Below are 22741 nucleotides of genomic sequence, written 5' to 3' on the forward strand. Positions count from 1 at the left end.
AAGTGAATTGCATTAAAAGAACACAATCAAATTAAAAAGTTAAAATGAAGGCTAATTAAAAGCTAAACTGAAAAGATACGTTTTAAGCAGTCGCTTGAAAATGCTTACAGAGCATCTGTACCTCTAATTATTCTTTGGTAGGGTGTGGGCAATTTGGGAAATTTTCTACTCAGAGTGTACCAGCACAGGTCAGTATATCTATGACTCAGATTATTAACAAAGAACAAAATCAGAAAGAAGAATAAATTGTTCCATTCTGCACACCATGTTGAAATTTGCTCTATTTATTTATATTTAGGTCCTAATTACTCCTTTTGCGATATCTTTGAAATGCTATGAACCCACGTTCTGTGGTTCCTCGGTACACAAGAGAGGCTACTCACGAGTTCCCCCCTATCACAGTGGATTGCAGAGCCTCCACAGAGCCACAGGGCAAAGGTATGGTATGCTGGTTCTTTTGTTGGTGAGAGGGTTTTGCTGCATGCCAGGCAGAGCAATCCGGCCGGCCCACAGGGGTCATCAGAGGAGGGAGGAGTTTTGATTATGATCATTATTTGGTAAATAAGATGTCAACAAGGTGTTTCCTTGACACTTTATTGAGTAAAAAGAGGAAGGTGCAGAAATGAACGCCCCCTTCTCAATGGGACCTCTAATCTCCCCTTTCATGTCCCATCTCATCTGAAGGGCCTCGGCTCCGGCTGCCATGTGCTAGTGTGCCTGGGCCTGGCACTTTTTACTCGCAGGTGGGGTGAGTATCCTGGCAAGCATTTGTTTATAAAACCCACTTGTTTGGGCACAATACTTGAACTAACTTCTTTTGAGGGAACAGTGTGAATCTGTGCAAAGCCTTTTCCCAAAGCCCTTTAGAAGGCGACGGCCCATTGAGAGTAGAGAAGAAGGGATTACCTTCCTCGACAGTGGTGCATTTCCGAGAGAGCTGATTAGCTCTGCATTCATTGTTAAATCGAGCAAAGGAAGGCCCTAGAGGAGTGAAAGGATCCAAATAGGTGGGCCCAGAAATAAAACAGCCGCAGGAAGCCCAGCACAGGCAACCCCAAGTTTTCCCAACATTTCTTTCCCCCACTCCTAAGGAGGGGTGGCGTGAAAAAGGAGATTAGCATACAAAATTAGAGGCGGGATGATTTTTAAGGGCAACTTGCCTCATGCCCTCCACCCCCACACCCCTACTCTGTCTGGACAAAGTTAATTAAACTAGTATTAAACAGTAAAGAAACTTCCAAGCGCTGGGGAGTTAGGGGGCTCTTTGAGGATTACCATGATGAGGGAGAGAACGGGAGGTATTTGTAGAGGCGAAATTGAGAAAGGCGTGATGGAAGGAAGAGTATGGTGAAAAGTTTTCTATTCTTGTTGCTTTGCCCCGGGGTATCCTATCCCCAATGTGAACAATGTGGAGAAGTAAGGTTGTTCTGTGTACTGCGGACCATCAATAATTACTGTCACAAAGAATACGTTAAAGAAGGACGAGTACGATTTGAATAAGCGGAACTTTGTTCAAGTTGAAAGATATATCAGATTGAAAGATTTATTATTCTTTAATTACATTTTTAATAGAAAAACAAACCACAAAGGCAACTAAGAATAAAGCAAAACTAGGAAATGCTGTGCAATAAATTAACAATGTACAGTACAAAGTGCTTCATTTTATATACAATTAAATACATCAATAGGGCAGCAAAGGTCAGGGCAAGTCAAAGGGTGGGAGAGTGGACTATGCCCCGAAACGTCAAAAAAGTTTGTTTGTAAAACCCGAATCTAAAGGTTGGCAGTGATAGTTGAGATATAGATGAGTGCTGGGCTGAACTTCATGGGGAGTTACAAGAATTGAACCTGGTCGGCTCTTGAGAATCATTTTAGAAGCTTATCATGCCAATGCTTAGTAGTCAGATCCTTCACCACTCAAAAAACTGTTCAATTATTTCCCAAAGCGTTATGAATGAAAATAAATAAAACGTGGTGTGGAGAAATTTTGAGTCGGATAAATATCCTTTAAATGCCCAGTGACTTTTCAAAATATTATTGTAAAAAGTACAAAAATATATTTTAAATAAATTTATACCAAAGAAAAAAAATCAAAAAAAAAAGTTCTAAAAGTTCCCCTTCTCATCTTGTCTATCATGTAGTGTTGTGCACATCTCCCCGCCATTAACCTTTCATACAAAACTGACAATTAACACGGTCTGAATTAGCATTTTGGATCACTTTTTCCAAAACACAGTGATGAAAGTGAAAATGATGATGAAGGTAGGGGGGGAAAGTGATGACGATGATGATGACATTACAACAGCTCAGTGCTTCTTCCTCAGTCTGAGGCTCTTCCTGCGGCTGCCGGCGCTCTCGTTCCTCCCCCTCTGACCTCCTTTCTTCACGCAAAAGTACTTGGTCACCGTCTTTCGGCACTGCTCGCACTTCACCGCGCAGCACCAGTGGAACTTACAGTTACAGCTGGACACCATCTCGGCCTTGCGCTCCTCCACGGCCAGACCGCACTCTCCGCACAGCCTCTTGCAGCTCCGCTTCTCCCACTTGCTCAGGTTCTTGCCCTTCTTGAGGCATTCGCGGCCTTCTGTGCCCGGCAGGCCCAGAGTGCGGTTTTCCAGGCAGTAGTCGGGGGAGTCTTCCAGGTGGACCAGCTCCTTGCGGGAGATGGAGCTGAAGGTCTCGGCGATGGCCCCCCGGCTGGCGGCGCTGTTGCCCGCTCCCCGCAGCAGATCCACCTTCAGAGCCCGGTGGTACTTCTCCTTCAGGTAGTTCCCCACCTCCCTGAACTCCGGGAGCTGCAGCCAGCAGGTCTGAGTGGTGCAGCTCCCCGAGACCCCGTGGCATTTGCAGGTCCGCTGCATGGTCCCCTTCACAGCCTGAGGGTGAGACAAACAGAGAAGATTCACTTCGTCAAAATCCATCTCTAATTCAGTCAGAGTCTGTCACATATTCAGTTTGATGTGGAAAGAAACGTTAAAAAAAAAATGTATTCTGTGTGTGAGGACGCACATACACACATATGTGTATCTATGTAGGTACATATGCACACATGCATCTGTGTCTGTGTGCGTGTGTGTGTGTGTGTGTGTGTGTGTGTGTGTGAAAGGCAGGATGTGCATTGTCTTTTGATTGATGTGTTGTCAAATTAACTGATTGTATTCTTGAGGTTTTCCAGTTAACGGAAAAGGATGAATGCATTGAAAGGAAGAAATGATAGCTCCAAGGTCCATTGCTGAGTTTTTTTGTCGTCCTCAGTGTCTCCTGACTTTACCCGACACAAAACAGCTGTCAGTTGAAAAGGAGCGCTTTTTTTCCTTCGGGGAGGGGATGAACTTTCTGTTGAGGTGAGGCTGAATCAAAGTTTCACATCGAGTCCCATTGTCCCTCCAGAAGAAATAGGAGTATTTATTTAGCATGTTCATTATCAACATGTTTTCTAGTGTGAGAAGACCCAATGGAGAGTCCCATTGAGTGGAGAAATGAAAAAGGAGTTTTTCTCTCTTTCTCTCCCCATTTTTTTCTGTTACAATGATGCTCCAGGTGCCATGGGGATCCTCGGGCCCGACGGGGGGGAGCGCAGGCACGGTAAACAAAGAGCACTTCAGCTGCATGCCTGTGGTCCCCTCAGACTCCCCCAGGGCCCAACAAAGACCAACATAAATGTGGGATCCTTATTGCAAGAATAAAACTAAACACTTATTTTAAAAAGCAGCATAATACAGAATGCCGTGCAATGTCTGGCTCCCCAGGAACTCTAATTAAGCTTGCACCAGTGATCCTGAGATTCTTGAGTTGAGGTATTGTCATAAGGGGCATTCAGCACTGGTAAATAGGCCCTTCTGGTACACCGAACACACTGTTATTATTGGGGACGAGTGGCACCTCACTTATAGGGATGTGAAAGGGATGCTTGGGTGGCACACTCAGTGTAATTCGGAGCAGGGATTCAAAAGGTGCTTTACATTGTGCATTCAGCTGAAGGGCCAGGAGAGATTCCCAAAATTTCAACCAGGCCGCCACCCACTTCTCCCTTGTGGCTGCCTTACTGATACAACACTATAGATATAACTACTGTATGGTTTAGGTTGGACGATGGCAAGAGATGAGCTCTAAAATTAGTCAAAAACCAAAGCATTAACATCACATACTTGTACCACATCTTACACTATGACTCATCCTTGACCTTGAGACCCGTTTTTGCTTTTGTGTTTCATTCTGCACCTCTAATTAAGGACAAGTACTGTACCTTGCGCCCAGCCTCGTTATTATGGAGGTTCATGGCTGCCCGTGCATCCTGCCCAGTCTCCAAGGCGTCAACAAACTGTTTGGAGATGGCCTCGCCGAAGCCGACGTTGTCACTGCAGCCCCCCCAAAGCCACCCATGACCACCTGGGAGAGAGAAGAACGAAAATGAGATTACCTGTGTTATTTGGCTGTGAAAGCGTCTCATGTAGTCAATAGTTATTTCAGAATCCACCAGCATTATGAAGATATTTGCGTGTTTCTCTTACCCCGTTGTCCGTTCCTGGTGTCGTCACAGCCACAGTTGTCGAAGTCCCCGAGGCTGCAGTTCCTGGTCAGAGTGTACATCACTCCAGCCGAACTGATGGCATGAACAAATGCCGTCTCCCGATTTGCTGGTGACAGAGAGGCTCATTTACAATCGTTTCTCATCACTCACAAGCTAGAAACAGATCACTCATTGTGGGTTAAAAATTTGGGGGTAACCAAACGCCATAACGTGCTACCATGAAGTATAATGGTTAGGAGATTATATTATTTACCCCTGGATATCAGAAAGTGTGAATAACTGCAAATTAAATGCTCATATTACAAATTTAGTCTTACTTTTCATATAAAAAACAAAAAAACATGGCCAAAAACATGCCTTGATCCAGGTTTTCCTTTCATTACATGTATTCTGTCCGGGGGTATTGACGATACCTCCGCTCATAAACTTCTGAATGAAGCTGATGTTGTAATGCAAAACACATTTGTCTCTTTGTCTTGTGAATATCATGTTTTCACAAGCCCTGAATGGGAACGGTGGCTCTGTAGGATGTTGTGAATTGGATTAGTGTGTTTGTTTTGGCTGGGGCGACTGTGGTCACTGTAACGATCCTTAAGGGTGATGAATCTTCTGACTAAGCAAACATCTCAATTTCCAAAAAAGAGAAAAAGAAAGAAAAAACCCTCCCCCCTCTGAGAACACAGAGATCTGGAACAAACACAGGTTCTCAGTTACAGTCACTAATCTCACCAGAAATAGAGATAGGATAGCAAAAACATTTTAAACTACACTGTAAATTCATTAAGGGGCTTTTTCCCATTATAATTCAAATCCAGAGCTGGAATTTCTCTGAGCCTAGCTCCTGCACAGAGACGTTTCGGAGCAGCAGTGTCGTCGCCGGCTGGTCCCGGGGGGGCTGAGGACTTACCGCTGCGCAGGCTGCTGTGTGTGGACAGCTGCAGAGCTCTCTCCGGACAGTTCCAGCGGTCCCATGCAAACTGGTATTTGCACTCCTCTATGCCACTCTGAGCCCCGGCTGCCACACTGCTGGAGTAGATCAGGTATGCCTGGGGCAGCAGAGAGGAGGAAAGGGTGAAAACCAGAGAATAACACACAGACATACAACAGTTTGCAGCAGTGGGGAGATGGATCAGAAGCATTTGACATTATTGTAGAGACACTTTATTTGTCATTGTAGGCATACAACAAAATTATGTTTGGTAACTCTTAGTGACCAGCAGCAATAGAGAACAACATAAAAACAAGATAACAAGATAAAAACAAGATTACAAGATAAAAACAAGATAATAACAAGGTATTGCACAACAAGTTAGATATATGTAATAAATAATAAAGTGTTGGAGTGCAAGATAACAAGATAACAAGATAAAAACAATTAAAAGGTATTGCACAGCAGTTGGGGGGTGGGGGTGGTGGATGGGAGAGGCTAACTCGGTAATATTTACAGTCTTCAGTCCTCAACAGCTATGGGAGGGTGGGGGGTGATGGAGGCTACAGCTCTGGGGAAAAAGCTGTTCTTCAGTCTGTTTGTTCGGGCTTTGATGGCTCTGTATCTCTTCCCTGATGGCAAGGGGACAAACAGACTGTGACCTGGGTGGGTTGGGTCCTTACTAATGTTGCTAGCCTTCTTGTGTAGACGGCTAGCATACACTGTGTCCAAGTTTGGGAGCACAGTTCCCACAATCTTCTGTGCCGTTTTTACCACCCGGACCAAGTCCTTCCGGTTCTCGGCAGTGCAGCTGGCATACCACACCATGGCACAGTAGCAGAGGATACTCTCTATGGTGCTTCTGTAAAAGTTTATTAGGAACTGAGAGGGGAGTTTGGCATATATTACATATATTATATATTACATTAAGCTGACACACATCCTGAATTTGCATTTACTTAAGCTGATTATTGTCTGAAACTCAGCTACCATCTTTAGAGAAGGTTTCCCTGATGACCAAAATATGAGTAATTGCATCCTCTCTAATCAATCACAGGGACTTGAGGCCGAACACACTGTGCAGGCTGACACCAAGTATCACTTAAACTGAGTGAGCAGCCACGGTCTCCCTCAGTGGGAGATTCAGCGGACTTGGCAGCTGATTCAACATGTAGAAGTTCATAAGTAGTCAGTGAGTCCTGAGCAGAGCCAATCAATCATCAGAGCAATTTTGACATTTCTCAACAGACTGAGGGCCAGCAAAGTCCAATCTGCTCTATAGGGATGGTGCTGTGAGCCAATTTTGGCTTCTGTTACCTTTATATCTTCCTTCTGGTGTCAATTTTTTCTCATCAACTCAGAACAAATCTTATACATGTGTTGATGATCTTGATGAAAAGATGAAAAGACCGTGCCAGATGGAGATTAAGACTCAAATTTTCCCATCATGTAGGATTGGCGTACCCATTTTCTCTTTATTGATTTGCAAGTGTGGTATTTTACTTTGACATCCCCCTTGAGAAAGTGGAGATGACAGAACTGAATTGCCATGGAAATTTTAAAAGGCGGGTGTGCTGAGCGTTTAATTCTCTGGCTCCAGTCACACTATTTGGAGGCCTTCTCAGCCAATCTGAATACTATAGTGAATATATATGCATTACATACATCAACAAGATCTTCATTTTTTTTTTTGGAAGATTAGGGTAATTACAATATATTGTCAATCTAATGACAAAAACAGTCTGAACTGACTCAAACTGAGTTCAAGTATTATTTTATTTCTTTAACTATATTTGTCACTGTGAAGACCCGAGCGCTCTTAAACCAGTACGCTCTCCCCTTGGCTTTCGCCTGCCGCTCTGCTGCTTCTTCAGACTGTGTGAACGATACATACTAATATGTCTCAAGTGGCCTTTGGGGAGATGGAGCACCACCTCTTTCACAGGGGTCTGGCTCGCTAATGATGACCACCCACTACAGCCATGCCTGCCCTCGCCTCTCCTGCCTCTTTACACACTCAACCCAGGGATACAGAGCCTCTGAATAAGGTCAAGTGTATGGAGGTAGAAAAAAGAATCACAAAGGGCCAAGAATATCATTGATATATCATTAGCGCCATTGTCGCTTACAGACAGGGACCTGAGCTTGTCATACACTTGAGTTGAGATATCACAGGGGCAGCAGGCCTACTGAGCGCTCTGAAAAGAGACAGAAATCATGTCTTCTTAAGTTCTGGTACAATACGTCTTCAAGGGAAGCTACTCTCCCTCTCTTTTTTCAGGAAAGGGATAGAGAGAAAAGATCAAAAGGAAGTTGGCTTACCTTGGGTCCAGTCATCAAGAAATTATTCACTGACCTGGAAGAGGAGACAGCTTATTAACTCAGGGAAACTAAGTGTCCTTCACAAGACGGAGGAATTCCTCTGTCCTCTGCTAACATCTCTCATTAGTGCGCTTCATAACATGTTAAATTGTGACATCAATAGGCGTCCGATCCACAGTAAACACAACTGACACTCCTGCTTCGGTCAAGAATGTCCTACAAATGTAAGAACTGGTGCGGACTGAGTGCAAAGCCATGCTAATAAAAAATTGATGAAGATTTGAAAAATGTGGGGAAAATATAATATATTATAATATAATATATAATGGAGAGATTTAACTATTCTAAGCAACTTCAAACAATTTAGGTACAGATGTTGTTCATCAAGGGTTTAGGCTATATAAACTGTTAAATGCTTTTGTATTTTGCAACATGAATCTTGAGCAACCTTTAATATAGTGAATTGTTAAAATGTTGGTGCTGTTCCAATTACTATTTATGTGATAAAAACAAGTTCCTATGATTACTGAATTGATCAATGAAGTTATCTTATAGGTCATGTTAGGCTTTTACAGTGTCATTTAAAGTGTTGAATAATGAACAAGAGAAAAGGTTAATTAAGAGAACATTTAGGCATGTTTGTATTGCAGTGATTGGCACTGCTATGGCATGAAGTGCTTAGAGATAAATATCATCAGAATACAAAATTTTACTGTAAAACCAAAATTAAACGTAACTCACCAGCAACAATAAGACCTCATGTGAGCCAGCAGAATGAAAATGTAATAGAAAACCTCCAAATGCATGAACATCCTGGCAGGTGAGAGGGGTGGCAGCGGCTCTCGAGCCCTTCCAAAGCCTGCAGACAGTCTAGCGGTGGAGAGGATACTGAGCTCCCAACATATAAAACCTCACCAGGCCTACCGAGGGTCCCGAGCGACGTTCAAGGAGGGGGGCTCTGAAATGGAGCCGCTCTCGTCCCAACAAGAGATTATCTGCTTAATTAAAGATTTTCCCCCTTCTTACTCTCTCGGCCAATCAGAAGTATTGCACCAAAGAGAGATTGAAATGATCAAAAGGGCACCCTGGGCCCACAGGCCGGCCAATGGTAGGCTCTCTGCCTCCATCCAAGAGCGAAGGAAGATCTGTTTAATCCTATACGAAAACTGTAACACTGATCCCTTGAATTTCAGGCTCTGAAAACGTTTATTTAGGCTATCTAACACATGCATGTTGAAAGCGCCGTTAACTGATTGTCACGGATTAGTAGAAGATAGTCTCCTGGATGACGAATTGTTATTTTGATAGGGCTCCAAAAATTGGCCTATAGTGTTTGTTCTTGAGGAAATAATTCATGCGGTTTAACAAAGGTGTGATTAAATCAATGTTTATCACTGTGAAACACAGGGCCGAACTCACAGGCAACGGGCTAATTACATTTCTCATTTGACCATCTAAATTTCACAAAGCCTCCCTGAATAGCCCGAGCAGCGTCGGCTTGGCTTCGGAGAACAATTTACATTCACAAAGAGATCAGTGGCAGCAGTCAGTAGCCTACATAACTTCTCCAATCACCAGCTATTCTTAGTTTAATCATGTATGCTACCATTTTTCCCAGATCTAGGAACTACTTATGCTGCCTATCGAAAATAGTCGTAGGAGTGAATGGGATTTGGTAATCACTTCAACAAAGAGCACACTCCTCGAAAATTAGTTCATAAACTGGTGATAATTCATAGTTTACAGGGCTTTTTCGGACACCTATAGAGAAAATTGTAATGCATTCACATTATTTTGCTATTTCAAAATAGTAATAAAGGCTTTTGCGGTGATGTAGCTACCAGTGACCTCGAATGATAAATCGCAACCTAACCAAAATGTGTCATAGAGGTAGGCCATATATATTTAAACATTAATGTGGTGTAGAGCAGATACTGGTAACCTCCTTTCTAAATTAGGTTCATCTATAAGAAGAGCAGCCAATAAGCAGTATTATTTATATATTTATTTTATTAGTCCATGGGCTTCTGTATTAAAGCCAAATAGAGCCAAACAGCCCTATAACGAAAAATCGCTATTTTAATAGTAGGTTATTCGTGCTGGGGCTTACAGTGTGTTGTGGTACGCAATAATGAGTTTATAGGGGCCTTAACATAAGTTAGGGTCGTTTTTTATTTTGTATCGTATCATTATAATAGGCCTATTCCGATACTTTTCATATAATATTTTATATAGATTGTTGTTTTCTTGTGATATTTGTATAATATCCTTCTAAAATCTAGTATGGATCATTATTGTAAGGGTTGCTTGTGCTTTTCGAAATTGTTGTTTAAAAGATTCCTCACCCAGCGCGCTTTATACAGACGATCCCCCCAACAGAAAATAAAAGGCAGGGATTGGAGCAGACTAAAGGCCGAGCCATTGATCAGATCGGGTATTTGCATCACTAATCCAGACGGTCCCTACCTAACTTTGGGTAAAGGGTTATTCCCTAATAACCCCGTCTGACCCTTAGGTCCCTTTCCTTTGGCAATCTTCTTGTGTGCAAATTAGGATTAGAGAGAAGTGATGTGGGGGCTTCTGAGGGAAGTTTTTGGATTAAGATTTCAAGAGGAATGACGGGTAACCTAAACCAAAGAGAAAATAGGCCACATATCGTGTTGTTTTCGCTTTTTCAATAAACGAAAGTAGTTTAGTAAGATTCCGTCTCAGAAAAGTATGTCACCCCTACACACACACACACACACACACACACACACACATACACACACACACATACACCTTTATACAAATTCTGCAAGTCAGTTTGCTGAGTGAAGAGCAGCACAGACTCGAGAAACTAAACCAAAAACCTCAGCAAACAAAGTTCCACAGAAATATGTGCAAAAATAGCGGGGCTTCTATCTATAGGCCTATATAGCCCATATTTGCAGTGACATATATACCATTGCTTCGCCGACCTACCCGCCTCCCACACACACACACACATTGCACCTCCACCGCTACCGAGACCATATGTAGGACATTCAAAACTTATGGAAATGTTTATGTGCGCATTACAAACGTGGGTGTGGTCGAGCAGGAACCAAACCTATGCCAATATGATAAATTGAAATCACATTTTCCTGAATAACACCAGACTACTGGACAGCATCACACCACCCTACATATTTAACAAATCATTTTATGTTGCGCAAGTGCTCTGCAGTTTGACAGTGCCTGGTTAAAAGTGGTGGTGTGACCACACTGAAGTGTCTGGGCTAAAACTGGCAGTGTGACCACACTGATGTGTTACATGCCGTGGAGAGGATGGTCTGACAGTCAGCAGCCAATGGAGAGAGGGCTGATGTCACTGCTGGGGCAGCAGAGATCAGCAGCTCCCAGACAGCAGTGGGACCACTGCATCTGGACTGGACTCAGACTGGCTGCTGCACTCTGTCCTGTAGCGCAACAGCTTGGCAAAGACTACATCTGACAAAACTGACCATTGCAACATCCAAATCACCTTTTTTTTTTTTTTACTTTTACCAATTTATAACAAAAACAAAGGATATATCACTTACAGTAGTGCTTTTTCTCTAACTTGCCATGAAGATACTCTCCAGCAGATGGAGCAAGTGCACAGATCCTTAAAAACGTTGCCTGTAAGGCTGAGAGTATTGATGATTGGATATCAATACTAACATGCTACTTTTTTGATCCCAGTAAGGAAATTCTATTTTTGCCTGCCCCTCCTCCAAGCAGGTCAGAGGTCAGGGTCAGATACAGAGCAGCGCCTCTGGAGCTGGTAGGGATTCAGTGATTTGCTCAAGGACACTTCAGCAGCGCAGAGGCTTGCTGACAGGGGGGGTTTAAACTCATCCAGGTGAAGGATGGTGTGTCTAACCACTAGGCCAGCCTGCTGCCCCCATCATGGAAACAGACTTAAATGCATGAACATGATGATATTAATGCACATAAAGAGTTAGGAAAGACCATTTTCTGACCAGTTAAAGGGTAACTTCGGTATTTTTCAACCTGGACCCTATTTTCTTTTTATTTTACTTTTTGTGTCTAAGTAACTAATGGGGACAACAATTTTTGAAATTGGTCCAGTATTGAGCGAGATCGCGTCAGCCGGCAGCCGTGAAACGAGCTGCAATGTAATCCATCGGGGCAATTGTGAACCGTCAATGTATGTCCACTAAAAGTGCCTGTTTTTGCCACTGACAGGCTCAGATTGTTATTATAAGTGTCTGACAACATTATGGAAAGGACCCTACAGAGAAATGAAACATTTTTCTTTACCTTTCGCTTGATCCGGTCTGTTTGTTATTGTTATTGTATTGTGTAACCAAGTCTTATAGGCTTATAGCATATTTCACAATAAAGCCTACGCTTAAAAAACACAACACCAGCCTACAGAAAGAGTAAACTACAATGCACCATGTATTTACCAAGCTGTTGGCTCCGTTAATTCACCGTTTTTAACCGAGACCGGGGCCAACAAGTCGGTCCAACTCTCTAGACAAAACCATGACACAACTTTCAGGGACCATAACGGCCATCCAGCGGGGAGATTACCGGACTACCGAGGCTACTGTTACCCGAGACCCGGCAGCAGTGTCCTCCACCGGGGAAATGGTCCCTTTACCAGGCGAGCCGTCCCGTCGCCTCCCCGCCGCCGTCCTGCTTCTACACCCCGGAGGAAGTTGTTTTTCACGGGGACTCGACTCTCCCACCCTCATCGGAGCAGATCTTCAACCCCAGTAACGATTGTTTTCTGTATGGCGGCGCGGTTTATGGCGCTACCGTCCGCATTATCACGCCCAAGCGTGGCGAACCGGTCCCGGTGGAGAGACTGTCACAGCGGGGAGAGGAGCGAACAGAGGCCGGGGTCAGAGCCTCTCAAGGCGGGGAAGGAGGATGAGGAGGACGCGGCTTTATCCAGCAGCACCGGAGAGGACAGTAATGGGCCGAGTAGGTGGAAGTCATACAGATTGTCTAAATAAATAAGTATAATAGGCTAAATAAATATATCATTATATATAGATTATAATAGGAGATTGACTTGGTTACACACAATAACAAACAGACCGAATCAAGTGAAAGGCAAAGAAAAACGTTTCATTTCTCTGTAGGGTCCTTTCCATAATGTTGTCAGACACTTATAATAACAATCTGAGCCTGTCAGTGGCAAAAACAGGCACTTTTAGTGGACGTACATTGACGGTTCACAATTGCCCCGATGGATTACATTGCAGCTCGTTTCGCGGCTGCCGGCTGACGCGATCTCGCTCAATTCTGGACCAATTTCAAAAATTGTTGTCCCCACTAGTTACTTAGACACAAAACGTTGGGAAAATAGGGTCCAGGTTGAAAAATACCGAAGTTACCCTTTAAGTACTACAGGTGGACACATAAAGCAGCAGCATGGAACATTGTATCTACAGAGAGCCATCCTCACTCAGTTGAGTCCCAATCCTGGAGAGCAGACGGCTCACGTGTTAAAACAACGCCTGGAAGTATTTTAAACATGCATGGTGGTATCACATGTATAAGTTGTCTTACAACATTGTGCGATGTGTGTGATAAGCGAGCCGAGCATGACCAGCAGAGGATGATCCCCATCAGCGTGGCATGCAGACACAAGAGAGCATCATTAACAAGTACAAGACGTCCAAAAACAGGATTCCTTGAAAGGAGAGGGAGACGTTAGAGATGCTATCCACTCCATATGTAAATGACTCCAGGAGCAAGATAAAAACATGAGGAGGATCATACTTCCAAAAATCAGAAATGTGATTGTTGTTATGTTGTTTTGGGATGATTCTGGAAAATATTTGTCGCTGTATATGGCTATTCAACATAGGTTTCTGTGCTTAATTGTTCAGTTTTTTTTTGTTTTTTTTTAAAATAATACTAACTATTCATGAATAACACAAACTATGCCACTGTCACCAAGCCACTGACGAACACAGAATGTTACAGAAATAGAACGACAGTCCATTTTTTTTAATTCAGTTTAGGAATAGGGAGTATTACAGAATTCCAACAAAAACGACAGCAAAACATACTTTCCCACAAGTAGAAAATTTGGTTTATTTACGGTACATACAGTGGGCAAAAAACATTCCTTGAAAAAATGTGCCAGTTTTTAAGGCATTCAAACTTCAAGAAGTTAACACTGTAAAAAATAATTGCACTGAAAAAGAGCAAGTGTGACAAATATTACAACAATGTCATTAATGAGATAATAACAAGTTTGGATCTTGTTTTAGAACAAAATATCTGTTTACTTATGCAAAAGTCGATTCATCATTACCCATCAGATTTTTTTTTTAGGATTCATTGAGTGGTCCCTTTCATTCATTATAAATTATATAAGGGATTTCAGTTTTTTTTGTTTCTTACAAATAGTAGAGACAGTCACAACACAACTGTGATTGGACAGCAATTTTAAGCCCTAATTAATTTCCAGAAGTTGCACTTGTCTGCTTTTAGACAGGTGTGCCTTGATGTGCAACTGGAAAGTACATTACCCTCATAAGGCATTTGGGCAAGAGTCCTGACGAATGTTTCAATATTATGAGACAACACATACGGTAAATATACCTGCTATACATGCCTCATTGGCCTTGTCTGAGGGAGAAAGAGACCAGAGACAGTCGTGCCTGCCTCATTTTCAACTGCAATAAGAATACAAAATAAAAGCAAACGACTCTCTCTCTCTTTCGCAATCAAGAGTGAGAAGTCTGTTTCTATGTTTCAGTGCAGAGGTGTCTCAGTGAAGGGGGTGAACAGCCACAGCTTCAGGTGTTAAACTGAAGTCACAGGCGCCTTCACCACTCAACCAGAGGTATACACTGTGTTATACACAAATCCTAAGATCCAGAGAACTTCATCCTCTAAGAAGACTTTCTTTAAGAGCACCTTGGACAGGAGACGACTGGTATGTAATTATCACAAAGTATAACGCAGCTGAACTGCACTCACCCAGTGTTGCTCTGGTATGATAAAGGGAGACAGTTCCACAGTACGTTGACTGTCTGGGTGTTGGCCTTAAACACAGCAGCTTATGATTTAGTAAGACTACTGGCTTACTAAAAAATAAAGAAAACTTGAACCAAAAAAAACTGAACAAATATCAAGATTCAACTCCACCCCTATGGAATGAAGCAAAGCACTACTGATCCTGACAAGTTAGAGCAAAAAGCCCTAATTGAACAGACACATGATTAAATCTTGCCTGTAAAGAAACCTCACCTTTAAAAAAGGTTTTCACAAAAGATTTCAAAGTGCCACAGAGTATTAATAAATAGCACATGAATAAATAAGAGGTTAATATTCTCTAATCACTGCTTTGACACACAGCTCACAGACTTGTTTGGTTGGCATATTGTCGGCTAATAGGCCATTTAAATCCCAATGTGCCTTTCTCATTCTCCTAGTGCCTGTCTGGTATTATAGTGAAAAAGCTGTGCTTGCATGCCTAGCCAAGTCACTGGCTGTGGCTAATAGTCTGAGAAGACATTTCAAAACATAAAAAAAAAAAAACCACACAATTTATGGAAAGGTCTAGGACCGTTTAAAGCCAATATTAGTCTCAGGAACAGGTTTAACTCATGAACAGAAGCAGAGATAAGACCCATGGCAACCACCACTCCACCACTACTGCCCCACCGAAATGCTGCTATAACTGTTGCTACGGTCTTTCTTGGTTTGACAAGCTGGTATCTATTACAGAGTCTGTCACTTGTGCAACTCAGCCACTTTTGTTGCTGCTGTCACCTGTTCGCTGCACCCGAGCGTTGATCGTTTCCTTTGATACGCTCTTGCAGTCCTTGGCCAAACCCAGGAAGCACATGAGGTCTATGAAGGCAGTGGTGAGGTTCAGCTTGCAGCCGAACTCACTGGTGGCATAGTCAAAGGGGAATGTGTGGTGGTAGTTGTGGAAGCCCTCTCCTGGAAATCAAGAAGAGGGACAGGTATTTATTGTTATGCTAAATGTTGACAAGATCACAAACATAATGTGAAATAGGAGGAGAATATGCACTGATTAGCAAGTAAGTTCATAAGCATCAATTCAAAATAATAGTTGTGGGCACAGATGCAATACAACAATATCTGTTGAGGCTACCAACAATCATATGGTAATTAAATGTATCATTTGCAACTGCTTCGCACTCATTTTGCATGTTGGATATCCTGACAGCATGTGACTGATCATTTTATACTGAGGCTGTGTTCAGACAGCAAGCAAATCCAGTTTGTTTTTCAAATCTGATCTTTAAGGCCGACTGTCCAGATCAAATTTGTGCGTTTAGACTGTCTAATCATTAGCTATCATTATGGCACTGGTTGTCTTAGTAACAATGCAAAAGTGAACATGGAAGAATTGCCGTGACCTTGCCAATTAAAACAGAACTTGAAATAGCACAATAGGTGGGGATTTGAGAAGGTGGAAAATAGATTACTTAGCAAAATTGTTTCCAATACAATTTCTTGCTGTTCTCCCTCAGGGAAGTGAATATTTTGGTTCAACAAAAGAGCTATCTTTTTTTTTGTTATATTTATCAGCTGTTGAAGAGAGGGAGTTTTGGACAAAGGAGTGTTCAGTGAAAAAGCCTGGTGAAATTATTTTACAGTGAGATCAAAGTTATACTGTCTGAAGTTGAAGAAAGATTTAATCTTTTTATCAGTTAGTCTTTAGAAAGAATCAGCAGACTGATGACTATTTTGCCTAATACTTATTATACAACCATGTGTAGATGGTTCAATCAAGCACTGGCCTATCTGCAAATGAAACTGTATATCTACTGTATATGCAAACCAATATATCATATTAGAGAGATACAACTAATATATAGAAAAACCATCTCAGTGCCCAGCTCTACAAAATGGGTAAATACACTGCTACAAAGCTGACCACCTCTCTGTTTCCATACTAAAACAGGGATATCCTGGACAAAATAAACATTAGCCACTGGATTAGCAAGTTCCGCCCACCATGAATGCCAGACTGCATCAGCTTTAAGAGAGCCCCCATTGTGGTAAACTGGGCATGACAAGCATTCAGCAAGTAATGAAAATGTCATTCAAATTTGCCTAAAGCACAAAAAGACACCAAATTACACGCTACAGTAATCGTAACATGAGCAGATTAGGTCAAATTAATGGGACAGATTTTTATTATTGCAAAAATAACTTAGAAAAAAGGATCCCCATAGCCAGTGGATCCGTTCCTTTCTTACCTACGGCGCTGAATGCAACGAATGGGTTTTCCCTAGGGTTGATGGTCTTGTCATAAGGCCTGTTGCCCCACATGTGTGCAGCGCTGTTGACCAGCCAGGTGGCATTGAGCACCAGAGTGTATCTCAGCAGTCCAGGGAGGAAGTAACCCACAGTCAGGGATTCGCCCCACAGGTACCAGGGCACCCACATGGGCACCAGGAAGCACAGGATCACCACGGACATCTTGTAGTGCCTGAGATGAGAGACGAAAATTAGAATTTATCAAACTATGGTCAGGTGAGAATGTCTGGATCTGTCAGGGGCTGGATCTGCAAATTCAGAGTTTTAACCACATATGATATAAATATTGTTCATCGTGGCCGTTTGAGAAGAGGAATCAGGAATCAGATTTTCTCCAAAAATGAAGAAGTTGTATCTGTGTCACAAAAGACATCTGTGCCTGTATAAATCCCATAAGCAAGAGAGTGAACACCATTTACTCCCTGGGCATGAAAAAGCAGGTTTGTATCAAATGTGTTTGATTTACAGAACAGGCACTTGATTGATTGGACAAAAAACAAATCCCAAAGGCCACAAATTTAATCCCACACCATTAAGTGAGTGAGTGGGCAATTATAAACATGTTAATATATCTCCAAGCACTTTGCACTTCAATACATTGACAGGACCTTCTGATCGGGTCCCTCTGGTGGATGTTAATCCTCTTTCCCTGAGAGCAGCAATGCAAATCTGGGCCTGCTTCCAGAGTAGACCAGTTGACAAATGGCCAGTCGCTGCACGCTGTGAAGGCATGGTGTGACTTGGTCCCTGGCACAAATGGCATCCCTATCGGTGGATCTGCCCCTAAGTGTTTGCATGGCCCCTTGACCCAGACTACAACTTCCTGTACAGCTTGGGCCAGAGGGGAAGTGACTTTCAACCACAAGACATGTGCACACACACAGCTGTGGAACAATAAGTGAGGCAGTGGAATATATACGAAGAGGAGTCGTCATTCCTTCACTCACGCACTTGTACATGGATACACGCACAAAGTGTTGGTAATTCAGTTGTGCATTTTCTCTAGCCTGCAGTAAATGTAGCCATCTTTTGCAGTAGACAGCAGTTGATAACACAGTGGACTTTAGTCACGACTCCCGACCACAGCGCTACCACTGCCTCCCTACGGGTGAAAACACGAGGCTGCATTTGCATCACAAAATCAGTCACATGAAGTCTATCTGTTGATCTACATTCTTTTCATTTTTTCTAGTTCAAGAATGCTGGAAATTATTGATCAGAATTCCGAGCTGTTGTGCGGCATAATTCAATAACAAATCTGTCATGGGAGGAGCCCTGATTGTTCTGATACCAATACCCTACTATTTCCCTTAAGCATCTGGATAAGCTACGTAAGTGCTTATCTGAGGCTGCATAGGGAACCTTAAAAGTTCACTAAGTTCATTATGCAGGGCCAATGGAAGCTCAGTATTTGCTCAGTCCAAATCTTCAAAATCTGAGCACCTTTCACAGAGACACATTAAGAACAACAGCAATAAAACAGTGAAGAGTACGTAAGGTGACGACAAAAACAAAAGGTTCTGTGAAGAAAACAAACAGCATCACACTATAGGTTCTCTGGTTTACTTACTGTCTCTGGAACATGACCACTTTGTCTGCCTTCAGGTCCGTCAGCTCCAGTTTGCGACCCTTTTCGATGACGTCAGGATGCTTGCGAACCAGCAGCCAACCAATGTGGGCAAAGAAAAACCCCCGCAAGGCATTGTGGGGGTCTGCATCCGTCTCAGAGTACTTGTGGTGCACGCGGTGGTCCCTAGCCCACTCATAGATGTCGTTCTGCACAGAGAGAGAGAGAAAGTAAGAGACAGAGAGAGAGAAGCGGTTACATGTGGCGATCATCGACATGCATGCCTTAGACATGCAACACAAGTTTCAGATCACCAGATTAAGGGAACGGATCATCCGCAAACAAAAGAATAAATGCACATCACCCAGATTAAATAATTTTACTGAAATAATACGCAATCATATGTATGCCACATGTGTTACTAGCACTGTTGCAATATTTGAGATTGAATGCTATAAACATAATTCCCACTTTATTTTTGAAATGCCATGTAAATTCTAGTATATGTGGTGAGTATTAAGGACAAGAACAGAATAAATGCTTTGGCAGTATAAAATGGGAATACGTGATTTCCCATTTCCCACTGATAGTTCCATTTGTTTTTTCTTATTTTTACCTGAAAGGCCATGGAGTTGGCGAGAGCGAGGAAGACTCGCAGGGGAAAGGAAGCCTTGTAGGATCTGTGGCTCCATAGTCTGTGTGCACCAGCAGTCACACCAAGAGCGCTGATGAGGAAGCACACTGCACCTAGAAGAGAGAGATGAAGGGGGGGATACAGATACCTTCAGGGAAACTGTTCCCACCACACTATGATACATTTTACAGCCATGACAGCAGAGTCACAGGGACATCATGTTCTTTCCATTCTCCAAGCCTCTCTAACCCTGGGGGAGTTGTTTATGTTGAGATGGGACAGTGGGTGCGTGCGGGTCTGCCCTCTCACATTTGTTGTTCTAAAACTGCTGAATGTGTTTCTATGTGAAGCCAGACAAGGCTACCAAGGATTTGAGAACCGGGGGCCTGCAACTAGCAAAGAACATTCTGTTGCGGTGCCATGCAGCTCACAATGGGACGCCTATTGCAATGGTGATTGTGCTTTGTCTTCCCCAGTGAAATAATATGCAGTTCAGCATTGCAAAGAGAGGGGAAAATTATGCAAGTGCCAGAGTGGAAACAAAGTTGAGACTGTTCAGTAATTCAAGTCATGCCTCTACACAGTCTACCTATAGGGCACACATTTTAATTATTCTGTTACCAGTTTGGATACTGCCACAAAAATGCAGATGTTTCTAATTTGGGATAAAACAGGAATGTGAATGGCAACACATTCCAAACAGTTTACAGCCTACCACAGGTTTGAGCTCTGGAAGGTGGGCTAAAATAGATGCTTATAGGCAGATGTTTATGGTGAACAACAGTTTTAGGCCGACCCCAAATTAATGACTCATAGGCCTATTCAACACTAGTCTGAGCTATTCACGAAGACAGTGTAACGCCAGGCTGTACCCACTTTGCAATGAACACACCGGATCAGCACATTCTGTTCTCTAGCTGGGCTCCAGGCTTGCAGGGAGTGACAGAGAGGGGAAAAACTAACAAAATGCTGCAAAGACTAACTGTGTGCTGTAAATACTTACTCCAGGCAAGGGTTAAAACCGACGCGGAAGGAATGAGTATCAGTCCATAAAGCGATCCGATATGTAAAAACGACATCAGTATGATGTTTCTCCACACCAGCCTCCTCGGCGGCTTAGGACCCTCTTTTTCTCTATAAGTGTCATCAAAAACATCCTCCACCGTCGATGTTTCTGTCATGGCATCTCCGTTCTGTTGCTTGCTAGAGTGATGATTCCTGGTCTCGGTTTCAGTCATTTTTTTTTTTTTGTGCGAGGGGATTCTGTAATGCGTAGCCAGAGACAGAGGGAGAGAGATGTTGCTCCGTTAAAATGTGCGTGCACAGCTCAGTCCCACCAGGTTAAAAAACTACAGCTACAATATGCGATGCAAGCTCTTTCACATACACACAGCAGGATGTAGAAATATAGGGGAGGGTGCAAGCGGCAGCTGTTCAAAATGTACACTGAAGTCCCATCTGATATAAATGGCTGCTCACCCAGGCTGTGCCTACCTACTCACCGTGTATGATGTGCTCTTCAACCACTTTTCCTAATGAGGAAGTTGCCAACGCTGTAGCGGCCCCGGACACCGTGCGATAACAATGATGCGTAATGCAACGCTGGTGATGTTGATCCCGGTTACCAAAGCCTCTTATTCCCTATTCCGACGTCGTTTTAAAGCAATTGGTCGAGGGGAAATTGATGCCACTAGCCCTACATGTCTCATTGGCTGCCTGCTTATCTGATGTTCACGTTTACCACCCTGCGTGAGAGTCGTTCACTTTTTTTTTTTTTGTCGTTGCTCAGTGTTTGATCATGATAATTTTTTTTTTTAAATTACACAATTTGTTTCAGCGGGCATCGTTTATGTCAAGGGCGCTGGCTTCCATGTTTTTTTTTCCTTTTGCGTGACTCAGAGTCATTGCTCGGCTGCAGTCCAGACTATAAGTAGGGCATTGTTACAGGAAGACAATTCTTATGTGATACGTGATACAAGGCTGCAGCATGTATAGGGTGGATGGGTGGTATAGGGCAGTGGTTCCCCAAAGTGGGGACCAGGGGTCTTTGGGGGTCCCTATACTTTAATTTCACTATTATTTCACTCCATACAAGTTAGCACTAGAAGAGAGTGTACACAAAACTGTTCTGATCAGAGGATTCACTCTCAGCTGGGGAGTATCTCAGGCGAAATCTGACCAAGTGAGGCTCTGTCTGCCACATCTGGCTGAAAAAGTTTGTGAATCCCTGGTGTAGGCAGTTCAGCGAGGCAAGTGACCCTCAGATTATGAAAGCATTTCCAAAGGGAACACGCAATCATCTTTAATGAAAGCCAAGAAGGCCGAGAAACAATAAAAAAAACTCAGTCTGAAGGGTCATCTGCTATTTCATTATGGTTCATTATGTCCTGAGAGAAAAGGCAGTGTCACCACTTGGTCTTTATGTAGAGATGGAAGTCATGTTGCCTTGATGAACACAGTTTCTGTTAGCTGGCATCAACAGCCAAACACAGCCAAATAATTAGTCCATTCCCCCTGAATAAGTATTGAATCAAACATAGTGGTGTTATGATGATGATAGTAAGATACAGGCTGAAGTCTGGCAGAGAGACAAGGCAGTTAATGTAATTTGAACCCAAGCAAAGAAACAAAAATCATGTAAAGCCTTGAAAAACATTCCCTTGGTTAAGGTGCGCTGTGATCTTTAAAAAAAAAAAAACTACCTTAAAATTTACATTAATAAGCAGGATGTCCATCTGTTTCAGCAAAATTAACCTTGTAACATTCATTAGGGATATTTACCAATTTTTCATTCCACCATTACTAAAAAAAAAGATGTATTTTACATTCATGTTCTTTAATTCAATAAAACTTTGTTCGTCCTTCAGTGCATTTCTTACCAAAAAAAAAAAATACAACGGATACAGATTTTTGTAAGAAAGAAAGAATGTCCCAGCGCTCTCAGTGACTACAGGCCAGTCGCTCTGACCTCACATGTCATGAAGACCTTTGAGAGGCTGGTTCTGCAGCACCTCAGGCCCCTGGTGGGCGGCTCCCTGGACCCCCTGCAGTTCACATACCAGGCCCACATCGGAGTGGAGGACGCCGTCATCTACGTGCTCCACAGGGCTTATTCACACCTGCAGAGGCCAGGGGGCGCTGTGAGAATCATGTTCTTTGACTCAGACCCAGACCTCGTGGACTGGATTACGGACGGAGTACAGAGAGCTGGTAGAGAGCTTTGTAGGTTGGTGCGACAACAACCAACTCCAGCTCAACATCAGGAAGACCAAGGAGCTGGTGGTGGACTTTCGTAGGAGCAGGAAGCCCCCAAACCCTGTCGCCATCCAGGGGGAGGAGGTGAAGATGGTGAACTCCTATCGGTTCCTAGGAGTGCAGCTCAACAACAAACTGGACTGGTCGGTCTGAGGCCCTCTACAGGAAAGGACAGAGCAGGCTGTACTTCCTGAGGAGACTCATGTCCTT

At 43.0% G+C, this 22741-nt stretch overlaps 2 protein-coding genes across 4 annotated transcripts; both read right to left on the minus strand.

Moving 5' to 3' along the window:
• Positions 1 to 2241: 2241 nt before the first annotated feature.
• On the minus strand, positions 2242 to 8593 carry wnt8b (wingless-type MMTV integration site family, member 8b). Of its 2 annotated transcripts, XM_071918108.2 has the most exons (6): positions 8523 to 8593; positions 7782 to 7815; positions 5439 to 5577; positions 4512 to 4637; positions 4247 to 4389; positions 2242 to 2876 (listed from the first exon to the last, which is right to left on the minus strand). In XM_071918108.2, the coding sequence occupies exons 1-6, from the start codon at positions 8591 to 8593 to the stop codon at positions 2307 to 2309; spliced, it is 1083 nt and encodes a 360-aa protein (XP_071774209.1). In that variant the 3' UTR covers positions 2242 to 2306. The 2 variants fall into 2 exon arrangements, with proteins under 2 accessions (XP_071774209.1, XP_071774210.1); XM_071918109.2 differs by lacking the exon at positions 8523 to 8593 and having other exon boundaries at positions 7782 to 7823.
• Positions 8594 to 13775: 5182 nt separating this feature from the next.
• On the minus strand, positions 13776 to 20919 carry scdb (stearoyl-CoA desaturase b). Of its 2 annotated transcripts, none has more exons than XM_071918110.2 (6): positions 20779 to 20919; positions 20280 to 20539; positions 19259 to 19389; positions 18646 to 18851; positions 17015 to 17247; positions 13776 to 15725 (listed from the first exon to the last, which is right to left on the minus strand). In XM_071918110.2, exons 2-6 carry the CDS (start codon positions 20512 to 20514, stop codon positions 15526 to 15528), a joined length of 1005 nt encoding a protein of 334 aa, XP_071774211.1. In that variant the 5' UTR covers positions 20515 to 20539; positions 20779 to 20919; the 3' UTR covers positions 13776 to 15525. The 2 variants fall into 2 exon arrangements, with proteins under 2 accessions (XP_071774211.1, XP_071774212.1); XM_071918111.2 differs by lacking the exon at positions 20779 to 20919 and adding an exon at positions 20756 to 20766.
• Between the last annotated feature and the right edge of the window lie 1822 nt (positions 20920 to 22741).

Source organism: Centroberyx gerrardi, chromosome 15, assembly GCF_048128805.1.
Source record: "Centroberyx gerrardi isolate f3 chromosome 15, fCenGer3.hap1.cur.20231027, whole genome shotgun sequence".
Classification (NCBI taxonomy): Eukaryota; Metazoa; Chordata; class Actinopteri; order Beryciformes; family Berycidae; genus Centroberyx; species Centroberyx gerrardi.

Excerpts from the sequence above, each read along its gene's own strand:
- wnt8b (XM_071918108.2), bottom strand. The coding sequence starts at position 8,593 with ATGTTCATGCATTTGGAGGTTTTCTATTACATTTTCATTCTGCTGGCT. Across the intron at positions 7,816-8,522 it reads ATGAGGTCTTATTGTTGCTG|GTCAGTGAATAATTTCTTGA; the intron begins GTGAGTTACGTT and ends CTCCTCTTCCAG. Across the intron at positions 4,390-4,511 it reads CACCAGGAACGGACAACGGG|GTGGTCATGGGTGGCTTTGG; the intron begins GTAAGAGAAACA and ends TCTCTCTCCCAG.
- scdb (XM_071918110.2), bottom strand. The coding sequence starts at position 20,514 with ATGACTGAAACCGAGACCAGGAATCATCACTCTAGCAAGCAACAGAAC. Across the intron at positions 18,852-19,258 it reads CCAACTCCATGGCCTTTCAG|AACGACATCTATGAGTGGGC; the intron begins GTAAAAATAAGA and ends CTCTCTGTGCAG. Across the intron at positions 17,248-18,645 it reads GTGGTCATGTTCCAGAGACA|GCACTACAAGATGTCCGTGG; the intron begins GTAAGTAAACCA and ends CTCTCATCTCAG.